At 44.5% G+C, this 12904-nt stretch overlaps 1 protein-coding gene across 1 annotated transcript in view; it reads left to right on the top strand.

Annotated features, from left to right (window-relative positions):
- NUMBL (NUMB like endocytic adaptor protein) overlaps positions 1-12065 on the top strand; it is a 135256-nt gene extending 123191 nt beyond the window's left edge. The window contains exons 7-10 of the mRNA XM_073598526.1: positions 680-884; positions 2943-3266; positions 5267-5440; positions 8934-12065. Coding sequence (XP_073454627.1) covers positions 680-884; positions 2943-3266; positions 5267-5440; positions 8934-9640 — 1410 coding nt within the window. The 3' untranslated portion in view covers positions 9641-12065. The remainder of the gene's footprint in view (positions 1-679; positions 885-2942; positions 3267-5266; positions 5441-8933) is intronic.
- The last annotated feature ends 839 nt before the right edge of the window (positions 12066-12904 follow it).

Here is a 12904-nt window from a genome sequence, read left to right as displayed (position 1 = left end):
GTCTGTATGTCTGTTGGTTGGTTCCATTAAAAATTTTCATGTTACTCTGTGATTAACAACAGCACCACGGACGCAAAAAAAAAAAAAAGAAGGTCATTATCGCAGTGCTGTAACCCAGTGTCCTGCTTATGATAAAGTTGATATACTTAAACCCTAACTGGGCACACTTTCCTGCAGCACTGTGTATCATAATCGTTTACCATAGTTTTTTTTCATAAAATACTGCCTTCACATCTTTTACACTTCTTCTTTTTTTTTTTTTTGTCAGTGCTGCGGATCTTGTGCAGCCTCATTCAGCCACTTCTTGTCTATATGCACATTCTTCAGCTTTGGTACAGCTTTGGTATCACATCATTGCTCTGCAAAAGCTTCCTGATAGTGACAATGGTGGGCCATGTGTGCACAATGTGTATCACTACAGCTACTTCTATTCTCCACCAGGGGGCATATGTGACAGGGTGGCAACATAGAAGCACAGTTGGGAGACAACAGGAAGTGCCTGAACAAGGACCTTTATGGCAGGATCATTACTATTTTAACAAAGGCTAATTTAAAAAGATGGAATACATTTTTTTTTAATTACTAAGCTTATACAGGATTTTAGTGATTGTGTTTAGATCTCCTTCGAATGTATATGGAGGACTTCATATGAATGTGACCTCTCATCCCTCCGTAATAGGGGGAACGCCTCAGTCATGCAGTAGGCTGTGCATTTGCCGCTTGCCTGGAACGAAAGCAGAAGCGTGAAAAAGAGTGCGGAGTCACTGCGTCCTTTGATGCCAGCCGTACCAGCTTTGCTCGTGAAGGTTCCTTCCGTGTCACCTCTGCATCTGGCCAAAGCGACCGAGAAGAGACAGTGCGGCAAGTTCAAGAAAAAAAGAAAGGTAGATTACAATGCCAAAAATCTGAACAAAGATCTATAAAAAGAATAAACAATGGTGAATTTTAGGGGAAGCTGAAGGTCAGAAGGATCACCTCCTGAGCATACCTTCTGGTCTAAGAAGGCTTTGCTGTGCTACACAATGATTAAAGTGATACTAAACACACAGTGGTTAATTTACATTGTCCCTCTGCATATGGATAGTGGCACTGTAATTATTTTATTTAAAAAAAACACCTTTTTTCCTACTTGATATACAGCTGTCACATGACCCAGCTCTTTCCCAGCCTGTCTGCAGGGAAACATAAGCAGGAGGAGCTTCTAGTCCTCTGTTGCTGGTCACATGTTCAAAAAACAAAAAAAAGCAACAGCCTTTGGAACACAGAGTAAAAATAAATAATTAATATCAATAAACTGTTTTAAATTATCATACAAATATATATATTTGAAAATAAATCTTTATAATTTTTTGGCAATAACATGGTGTGGGTGAATTTCTGCCAATTCCAGGCTGTGTCATGCCCCTCCAGCCTGTGTCTTAGAATAAGAAGGAGGTGAAGCCTCCATCAATCTACATGTAATATCCCTCCCCATTGTGTTTAGCTGCTTAGTGGGCGTGACAGAGGAGGGAGGGACTGGGCTGTCATTTACCACTTTGTATATGCCCACATCTGTGACTCTATAGTCACATGGGCTGCTCAGATGTGATAGATGTGAAGGAGGGAATGCTCAGCATAGAAATTCACTGAAAACAGCATGTGCAGAGCTGCCAACACTGCTCTGCAAAATCCCTGGCTGAATTGGGGACATGGATAGAAGGGGGAGATAGAGAGCAGTAGGATCAACCAGTTTTTTTGCAGAATAAATAAAAAGAATCTCATAGTGACTGAGTGAGTATGAATAGCATGTAATACACCATTTATTGATTACTTTTTTATGATATGGGTTTAGTGACACTTTAATAAATTGAAGGGCTTTTTGAGCTCATTAGTCTCCTCTCACAATGACCTGTATGGATATATTGTCTCATTGGGTCCCAAGCCCTACTCCATAGAAGCCATGGTTTCCATACACTGCACTGATGATGGGCAAAAAGCCTGACACAGTTGTATGGAGTTTGGAATAAATGGCTCTATAATATTAGGCTATATTTGCACTATATGCCAATAGTTCTGGATGTTGTTGAGGTGTAAAGGAATGATTTGAATGGCTCTGCCCACTGTCCCAAATGAGAAATAAGCCTGAATACCTTCTGCTCTAAGAAGGCTTTCCTGTGCAAAAGCAGTACATAGCGTAAAAACACCAGAGGGCGCTGTGCACTTTGTACATGTGTTCTATTGGGATTCTCCAAATAACCAGAAGTCGGTGAATACCTGTAGGGCAGTGATGTTGAACTTTGGCACCCCAGATGTTTTGGAACTACATTTCCCATGATGCTCAAGCACTCTGCCGTGTATTTCAGCATCATGGGAAATGTAGTTCCAAAACGTCTGGGCTGCCAAGGTTCGCCATCAGTGCTGTAGGGGGTAAGGGGGGGTGTGCTGTGATGTAAAGGGAGGGTGGGGTGACTCTTGAATTTAGATATAAAAGGGGGGGAGGGGTTTGAGCTCTGGCCATCTAGTCTTACAGATGTAACCGGCCCTTTGAGGGCGACCATAATGCTGATGCGGCCTGCGATTAAATTGAGTTTGACACCACATGTCTAGGGTATCGGAAAAAGCCATTCTACTTACCCGATCCACCACTCCCGCAAGCTTCCTTTGCACTGCTAGTTAGTCTATGCAGCCTCTTCTCTATACTCCAGCAGGCACAGATCCTTTGACGTCTTCAAGTACAATGCAGGGCCCATAGGCCTCTATTGGAGGTGAAGATGTCAAGGGTCAGTCCACTGCTGAAGAATAGGGGAGCAGAGGAGCACATTTACCCTCGCAGTTCTGGGGCAACCCCACTGCAAGGGAGGTTTTTTCCTTTTCCTGGAGATGGGTTTTTTACATTAAAAGATTGTTGTAAAATTGACTTGAAACACATATAGAGCCCTTTTAATGTAATCTATGTATTTCAGGTCTGATAAATGAAGGAAATCAGAGCCAGTCATCAAATGCATCGTCCCTGACTGCCTCTCCCAGTACTGGACTACCAGCCCAGACAGAGAACTCTTCTCCCCTGCAGGGGTCTTCAGTCCCATCAGAGAAGGCAGAGATGGGGGGCCAGCATGCCATCCCACGCCGACACGCCCCCATAGAACAGCTTGTAAGACAAGGATCGTTCCGCGGTTTTCCTGCTCTTAGCCAGAAGAATTCACCCTTCAAACGTCAGCTGTCACTGAGGCTCAACGAGCTCCCATCCACACTGCAGCGCAAAACAAATTTCCAGGACAAGGGCCAAGGTGAGACATGGGTGGTGGGGGAAAATTAATTTGTTCTTGGTGGCGAGGACCATGGATTAGGCTGTTCTGATCTAACTGATTAAAAGTCACCTCCAATCTTATACTTTAAATTGATTCCAAACATGTTATACTTACCTGCTCTGTCTATTGGTTTTGCATAGAGCAGCCCACATCCTTTTTTTTTTTTTTTTTTTGGGGACCCTGCCGGCGGTCCTGGCCCCTCCCCCCCTGCCAAGTGCTCCCATAGCAAGCCTCTTGCTCTTGCCAGGCTCAGTGACTGTGATTGACAGCAGCGGGAGCCAATGGCTCCCGCTGCTGTGTGAGCCAATAAGGAGAGAGGGACGTAGGAGAGCCTCTGCTCTCATGCACATCTCTGGGTCGCGATGGGGCTCAGGTAAGTATAAGGGGGGGGGGGGGGGGGGGGTGCTGCACCCAGAAGATTTTTTACATTAATGCATAGAATGGTCTTCATTGATATCAGTGGGAGGAATAGTCCCCATCATGGGTGTCAGTGGGAGGAATAGTTCCCCATCATGGGTGTCAGTGGGAGGACTAGTGCCCCATCATGGGTGTCAGTGGGAGGAATAGTGTCCCATCATGGGTGTCAGTGGGAGGAATAATGTCCCATCATGGGTGTCAATAGGAGGAATAGCGCCCCATCAGTGGTATCGGTGGGAGGAATATTGCCCCATCTTTGGTGTCAGTAGGAGGAATAGTGCCCTGTCATTGGTATCATTGGGAGGAGTAGTGCCTCATCATGGATGTCAGTGGGAGGGATAGTAGCTCATTAATGGTATTGTGGGAGGAATAGTGCACCATCTTTGGTGTCAGTGGGAGGAATAGTGCCCTATCATGGGTGTCAATGGGAGAAATAGTGCCCCATCAGTGGTATCAATGGGAGGAATAGTGCCCCATCTTTGGTGTCAGTGGGAGGAATAGTGCCCTGTCATTGGTATCAGTAGGAGGAATAGTGCCCTGTCATTGGTATCATTGGGAGGAGTAGTGTCCCATCATAAATGTCAGTGGGAGGGATAGTAGCTCATCATTGGTATCGTGGGAGGAATAGTGCCCCATCATTGGTATCAGTGGGAGGAATATTGCCCCATCTTTGGTGTCTGTGGGAGGAATAGTGCCCTGTCATTGGTATCAGTAGGAGGAATAGTGCCTTGTCATTGGTATCAGTAGGAGGAATAGTGCCTTGTCATTGGTATCAGTAGGAGGAATAGTGCTCCTTCATTGGTATCAGTAGGAGGAATAGTGCTCCTTCATTGGTATCAGTAGGAGGAATAGTGCTCCTTCATTGGTATCAGTAGGAGCAATATTGCCCTGTCATTGGTATCAGTAGGAGCAATATTGCCCTGTCATTGGTATCAGTGGGAGGAATATTGCCCTGTCATTGGTATCAGTGGGAGGAATAGTGCCTTGTATTAGTGGGAGGAATTAGTGAATCAAGGGCTGAATAGAAGTTAGCAAAGAGCCTCATCCAGCCCACGGGCCACAGTTTGGAGACCACTGCTCTGGAGCTAAGATATTAAAAGAGCTTTTGGCCATGAAAAACAGATTCCCCACCCAGTCTTCATCTGTGATGGTTTTGAGAGTGTCTCAGAGGAGTGTGGAGATGCTTGTGTAAGAGAGATGAGCCCAGGAAAATGAGGGGGAGTCATTTTCTCTCAAAATGTGTAAGAACTAGCGGGGTGCATAGGACATTTTCATACCTGCCACCAGGTGGCAGTGCAGTTCAGTGTTCAGCACAATCCACAATATCGTTGTCCAAGAGAAGGGGGACATTACATTGCAGCAGTCTGGAACATGTATAACTGTTGCCTTAAATTTCCAGACCTGTTCCTCTAATACAGAACTCTTTCGCACATACATCTGTCAAATTCGGCCTACAGATTCTTTTGATCCAGAGCACGTTTTTTTTTTTTTCTATTGCCTCTATTAACATCTACTGAAAGCAAACAATTTCGCCATCTGATTGAATCCAGTGTTTCTTTTAGTCCCAGAAATGGATCCCACAGGACCACCTGACCCAGATGGAATTACTGACCTGTGCAACCAGATCAATAGCTCCTTCACCAACAAATCATCTGAAGATCACTATGTGAATGGGAATGGGATGAGAACCCCACCTAACGTGGCTTGTCTCCCTCCTCCTCGACAGGCAGCACAAAGTAAGAGCATGGGGGGGGTGATTAAGATATGTCATACTGCCTGTTCCTGAAGAACGGATATTCCTATTGGGCAGTTGTCTTAGTGGGACTTTCTAAAGCTAACCACGCAATTTTTAGTATGACTTTACAATCTACTATGTATGAAACCATTTCATTATAAGAAGTTTCACATTTGTACCATTGCAATTAGTAGATTGTACAATCAGATTATCTGGCCAGCTCAACATGAACACGTCATTTTAAATATTAAAAATGAAATGTCCTTGTTAAAAGAAGGTACCATAAGATGCCAAAGGTGACATTTAATAGACTGTGAAATCTTTTCTGTGCGCCTCTTTAATTTATTTTAATTTGAAAATGGACTTCCCTGACATCTGGGTTCAGCTCCAAAATACTATTTCTATAATGTCCATTGAGAACTCTCTTGTGCACTCTTATGGGTCAGGATCCATTTTGGTTGGGTCATGGAAGCTCAATTCTAGTAAAAAAAAGAAAAGTGACTAACTCAGGGTTGTGCAGCGTAATCTTGGACATTTTCGGTAAAAGCAGACACCTTGGAATACCCAATCTCATACAAGATGTCCTCTTCTACTTCTGAGCCACTGACTCAATGGCAGAGACAGACAGACAGAAGCGGACTCAGTGGCAGAGCCAGACAGACGCGAGGCCAGAGAGACACCTGCTAAGTGGCAGAGCCAGAGAGACGCCGACTCAAAGAAAGAGGGTCAATATGACAGATACAAAGCATTCTAAAGCAGAGCTCCGCCCAAAAGGGGAAGTTCCGCTTTAAGGCCTCCTCCCCCACCCCTGTTTGTGAAATGGCACTTTTGGGGAGTGGAAATGGGTACCTGATTTTGACCCACTCCCACTTCTGCTCTGACCGCCTAGGCGATCCAACCGGAAGTTCTCCCTCCTTGCAGTCTTCTGGAACAAGTGACCGGTCCCAGAAGACTGCAAGACCATTCACAATGCGCAGCACGGCTCGTGCATGCGTGGTAGGCACCAGGCTGTGAAGCCGCAAGCTGTCACAGCCAGTTGCCCACAGTTAAGATGCCGGGGACAGATCACCGGAAGGGAAACCGGCTGGGGTGAGCACATCGCTGGATTATGGGACAGGTGAGTGGAAGTCAGCAGCTACAGTTTTTGTAGCTGCTGACTTTTAATTTTTGCACAGGAGACTGGAGATCCTCTTTATGGAGGAGCTCAGCAATGGAAGTTTCCATGTTTCTTTCATAACATGTTGTCCTGTTGGGGAGATTTCTCTTCACCACTTTTCTATGGCACAACAGAAAGCGAATGGAGATTTCTCCAGAAGTTGGGGAAATTATGTCTGGTATTCACCAGAATAAGACATCCCCATAACTTCTTTCTTTCCTGTTTCAGCGACAACCTTTAAAATTGTACGTCTCAGTGACAATGGTCACCAGAACGAACAGCGAGGATGTATCTGCTTGGGGACAGCAATAAAAACCCAACAGTGTCTAACCCTTCCATACTCGAAAATGAAAAAAAAATGTTGGCTTTAGATAAACTTAAGAGCCCTTTCACACTGGGGCGGGGGCGGCGTCGGTGGTAAAACGCTGCTATTATTAGCGGCGTTTTACCGTCGGTATGCGGCCGCTAGTGGGGCGGTTTTACCCCCCGCTAGCGGCCCGAGAAAGGGTTAAAAACCACCGGAAAGCGCCTCTGCAGAGGCGCTTTGCCGGCGGTATAGCCGCGCTGTCCCATTGATTTCAATGGGCAGGAGCGGTAAAGGAGCGGTATACACTCCGCTCCTTCACCGCTCCGAAGATGCTGCTGGCAGGACTTTTTTTACCGTCCTGCCAGCGCATCGCTCCAGTGTGAAAGCCCTCGGGGCTTTCACACTGGAATGAAGGCAGCGGCACTTTCGTGTCGGTTTGCAGGCGCTATTATTAGCGCAATAGCGCCTGCAAACCACCCCAGTGTGAAAGGGCTCTTAAAGCTGAAGTTTAGGTATGACAATTTTTATATAGTTACATTGATTTAGCTTGGACCGATGTTACTATGTACTGTATGTGCCATATACATGGAATCCCCATGGAAGCAGGGAAATCGCTGTAGTAGGCACCACTACTCTAGTGACTGGTGCTAGCTTTCTAGGTCCCGTTCTAAGGGGCTGCCCTGCTGCATCACTCGCTTGGCTTGCACGTCTTTCGGAGAACACTTTGCAGAGGTGGGCATTGTGTTGTCACTACCCCATCCATCCACCTCACCCACTCAGAGAACACTTTACAGTCACTGAGAAAATGCAAAGTGTTCCCTGAATGACGTCCATGCCAAGCGATCGACCTCTTGTATTCACAATCCAGCAGGGTAGCTGCTCGGCACAGGACCCGGAAGCTAGTGGCGATCACTGTAGTAGCAGTGCCTACTACAGTGATTTTCAACTTCTGTGGAGATCCCTCAGGTATTGCACATGCACATTTACATTGGCCCAAGCTTCACCAATATCACTATGTCAAAAATTACCATACCTTGAATTCACTTTTAAGGTAGAAGTCCATTCTATTCCAAACTAAGTGTAAATCTGCTCCCACCCCCTCTTCTAAACTCTATTCTATCTGCCCTGTGAAAGGAGGATTTGTATACTTACCTATTCTGGGAGCGATCCAGTCCGATCACGTGATCATCTGTCAGTGGCGGCTTTAGTTTAGAGGAGTGACAACCGACAATGGATGTTCCATAGCAAGTCTATGGGTGATGTCGGCGGGCTCTCCACTGAAGCCGGCCACTGGAGAGATCATGTGACCGGACCGGGGTGATTTCAGAATAGGTAAGTATACACATTTTCCTTTCACAGGGTAGATAGAATAGGATTTAGAAAGGGGTGGGGGCAGATTTAAGTTTAGTTATCCCTTTCATGCTGACTGCCTTCCAGCTATAAAAGCTGGGAGGCAGAGGCAGGCATTCGGGTCATGTGAACGCTGTGATTCGGTGGTCACATGATTGGAAAGCTCCCTATCGCAAGTATGCATCAGGAGCTTACCAATCCCTGCCGGCTGTGCTGGGAGCGCGCTCTCAGCATGGTAAGTGGTTTACATGGGGCCACAAATGTGTTGCCGCTCGGCGTTAAGCCCCCCCCACCGAGAGGCTGCATATATGTGTATGACTGGCGTGAAGAGGTTAAGAACAAGCTGGACTTTAAGCTTTTTCTTAAGCAAAGTTTGCAGTTTAGTAAAGTAGCCAATGTATCTTTCAGTTCTAACATAATAGGGCCATCTAGTATGCATTGGCCGAATTTAGCACCTCTAGGTTAAAGCTAAAGTATATAAGCTCCGGTAATTAAATTCTTCTCAGAATTATAATATTATTATAATTCTTATTATATTTATTAATATTTATTATAATTATTGAGGAATTTTAGAAATATTTACCCCAAGAAAATTCCTAGCTCTGAGTTAAGTGAAGAACTTTAAATTTTTGTTGTGTATATGGGTCAGGATAAAGCATCTTAAATGTCTGTTTCATGTAGGCATGCCAGTTTGGCCAGATCAAGCTGTGACCACCAACTCAACTCCTTCTAACGTCCAAATGGGTCACCGTCGTACACCGTCTGAAGCAGAACGCTGGCTGGAAGAGGTAGCAAAGGCAGCCAAAGCCCAACAGCAGCAGCAACAGCAACATCCAGAGCCCTTACCGCAGCCTATGGTGGCTATACCCATGGCAGTACCAGCTGCAATACAGGCTTATCCTGTTTCATATGATGCCGCTCCTGCCCCTGTGGGTATGTTCATCACCCCTCATATGCAGCCTGCCTATGTTCCAGTGGGTGGTTATGTCCCACCCATGGCCAACAGCATATCATACCCTACACCAAGCGTACCGGTGGTAGGCATCACTCCTTCCCAGATGGTGGCCAATGTTTTCTGCTCTGCTACCCAAGTACCATCGTCCAACCTGGCAAGCAAAACTAATCCATTCCCTCACAGCATAATGCACTCTTCAGCAACAAGTGTCCACAACCCTGCCCCAACCCAGCCTCACCTGTCTGGACCAAAGTCAAACAACCCTGCCAATGGTACTTGGCCTCCAGATCCCAGCCAGCTACGACTGGCATCCACCGCACAAGAAGTGGACCAGTTTGAAGCTCAGTGGGCCGCACTGGAGTCCAAATCTCAGCAACGCCTGGCCAACCCTTTCTCCAATGAACTGCAGAAGACCTTCCAGATAGAATTGTAGCCAACATAATCATTACTCAGACTTTGTTCAGGAACGACCACCAGTAATTGATCAGCCAGTAGTATCCCATGAAGAGCCATGTGACAGAACCTCAGAGGTTCCAAATCCCAAACGGGTGGTTGGGTAAAACTGGAGTTCATGTGACCCCCTCCCCCCCCCAATGATGACATCTGTACTGATGGATACAAACAACAGAGTTGTATGTTAACCTAATAGCAACACTACGATATATTAGGGTGCTGAGGATTGTTTGGACTGATACAGGAAGTGAATTACCATTTCAGAAAGATGTTTTTGGTGGGAACAATGTACAAACTGGACACAGATTCGGCAGATAAAAAAAAGTTATAGTAAGTTGTCTTTGTAAGAGGGTTTGGTAGGTAAGGCAGAGGCTCGCGGCACGTGATGTGAAGGTCTGTGAAGGATGTAATAAAGATGGTGCAGATGTCTCATTTTTTCATGCAATATTTGACACCACATTAGACCTACCCCTTGTTCCTTTGCATTAGTTTGTCCATGTGGTGCTATTTTGGTTATTCATCCAGGGTATGCGCATTTTTAAAATTTTATTTATTTGTATATATAGTACGTTTCATCTAAATTATACCTCTCGCAACAACCATGCCTCGGCTCACTACTGCCACCTGGTGGTAGAAGAGAAGTTTAGCATCGCATCTCATTATTTTTTTTCTGTGCCAAGTTCTGTTACATCTCAAGGTTACTCTAGAACTGCCATTGGACGAAGCTCATGGCAATAATAGGGGGTTATGTCTGTTTAAATCCTCTCAGAGGTTGACCACTTACTATTTTGTAGTTTTATGTTTTTAGCATTGTAACTTAAATGCCAAATGTATTTCATATTTAATATATATATATATATTTTCTTAATTTTGTTTTTGTTATCTTTAAGAAATGTAAATTGACCAAATAAGGATATACCCTGGAGGATTCAGGCAATGGCCCATTGATAGGAGAAAAGTGTATTTTAAAAGAAACGCCAGGGTGTGTCTTGGCACAGGCAAGTTGAACCGCTTGTTTAGTCAAATGTTTACGTTCTGTCGTGCGGCGATATCTGGAGATCTTATTGGCCAGGCATTATTGGGAGGTAACCAGACAGTTGGGGTGGGTTTGTTTTACTGGCACATAGAGACCTGCAACAGACTCATTTAAATAGAGATCCACGTCTTGGAAATTGTACCTGACCCATGGCTTAGAAGCAGACTGATTAATTCATCTCTACCAATCACTCTACTCTCTACTCCTATCAGGATGCTCCTTGCTAGCACATAAGCACTGTAGCACCCTTGACAGGCTGCTTGCGCTGCTTCCCTAACCCACAGTCAGAGCTCTGCTGCACAGGAATTCCAGCAGTCTGATACCAAGTCAGATTTAGATACTTACACTGCATTAACCTTTTCAGGTCCGCCTCATAGCAGATTTACTGCTACAGGGTGGTACATGGGCGCCGGATCACGTTTACATGGCGTGCGCCTGTATGCCGCCGCCGGTGGCTCACTCCCGCTGTGATCACACACAGCTGGAGCTCAGCGGCGGGTACCGCTGACTCAATGTGCACCAGCACCTGTTGATTGTTCAGTATACCGGCAGAACGGTGATCTGCCTATGTAAACAGGGCAGATCGTCCTTTCTGTCAGTAGGGAAGGCATGGATATAGTGTTCCTGCAGAGCAGGGACAAGGATTCATGCCTTTTTCCTAGTACAAGCACTTCCCACACTACACAGAACAGGCTAGGCACACATTTAACCCTTTGATCACCCCCCGATGTTAACCCCTTCCCAGCCAGTGTCATTAGTATAGTGAGAGTGAATATTTTTTAGCACTGGTCCCTAAAAAGTTTCAAACGTATCAGTTAGTGTCCAAATTAACCGCCGCAATATCACAGTCCCGCTATAAGTCGCAGATCGCCACTATTACTAGTAAAAAGAAAAAAATAAATAAAAATATCCCATAGTTTGTAGACACTATAACTTTTGCGCAAACCAATCAATATACGCTTATTGGGAGTTTTTTTTTTACCATAAATATGTAGCAGAATACATGTCCTAAATTGATGAAGACATTTTTTTTTTTTTTTTTAAATTGCTGCTCTTTTTTTGTTTATAACGCAAAAAATAAAAACCGCAGAGGTGATCAAATACCACCAAAAGAAAGCTCTATTTATAGGAGAGAAAGGGACATACATTTTATTTGGCTACAGTGTTGCACGACCGCGCAATTTGTCAGTTAAAGTAACGCAGTGCCATATCGCAAATAATTACCACCAGATTGTCCTCCGCACTATCACAGTCACACTATAAGTCACTGACCACTGCCATTACTAGTGTAGTGTCTGCATGAATCGGTATCTTGATCACTATTACAATTATATTAGTGTCCCCAAAAATGCATTTTTTTTTTTTTTTTTACCAAAGGAATTTAGCAGAATACATTTTGGCCTAAATTTATGAAGACATTTTATTTTATTCAATATGTTTTATAACAGAAAGTAAAATTTTTTAAATTTTTTTTTCTAAATTTTCGGTCTTTTTTCATATATCTAAAAAAAAAAAACAACCCAGTGGTGATCAAATACCACCAAAAAAAAGCTCTATTTGTGTGAAAAAAAAATGATATAAATTTAATTTGAGCACAGCGTGGTATGACCATGCAATTGCCAGTTAAAGCAGTGCAGTGCTAAATGGCAACAAAAAAAAAATACCCTGGTCATGAAGGGGCATTCATTTATATTTTTCAATCTTCTTTAAATGAGACTGTTGTAGGTCTGTGTGTCTTTTTTGAAGTAGAGGCCAGTCATATTCCCGTTTACAAAAAATACATATCGAATGTTGAATGTAGCTAACACTATTAAACATAAAAGGGGCCTTCACTGCTATGGATGGTTCAGTAAGCCATAGGACCCTTTTAAAGGAAATCTATAACTGGAGAAACATGGGGACTGTCAATCCCCCCCCCCCCCCAGATTCAGGTCCTTGCCTGGAACCAGTATGTAGGTAAGAGATCCTGACCTTTATCTGCATACCTATTCCAGGCCAGTGACTCAACAAATTCTATGGTCAGAATTCACAGCCCCCTTGTTTCTATTATGAGAGGTGTACCTGATGCTCTTCTCACTTCTTTGCTGCATTCTGGAAGAAAACCGCAGTGTTACCCTAAAGACAGTGGAATCATGGGAGCTACCGTCGCAGAATTGGCTGTTAAAGTGGGACTTCAGGAAAAAAATCTTTTTTGATGTTTGCTGGGTC

Source organism: Aquarana catesbeiana, linkage group LG09, assembly GCF_042186555.1.
Source record: "Aquarana catesbeiana isolate 2022-GZ linkage group LG09, ASM4218655v1, whole genome shotgun sequence".
Lineage (NCBI taxonomy): Eukaryota > Metazoa > Chordata > Amphibia > Anura > Ranidae > Aquarana > Aquarana catesbeiana.
Note: the sequence above shows the minus strand (reverse complement) of the source record. Positions and strands in the feature narration are given on the sequence as shown.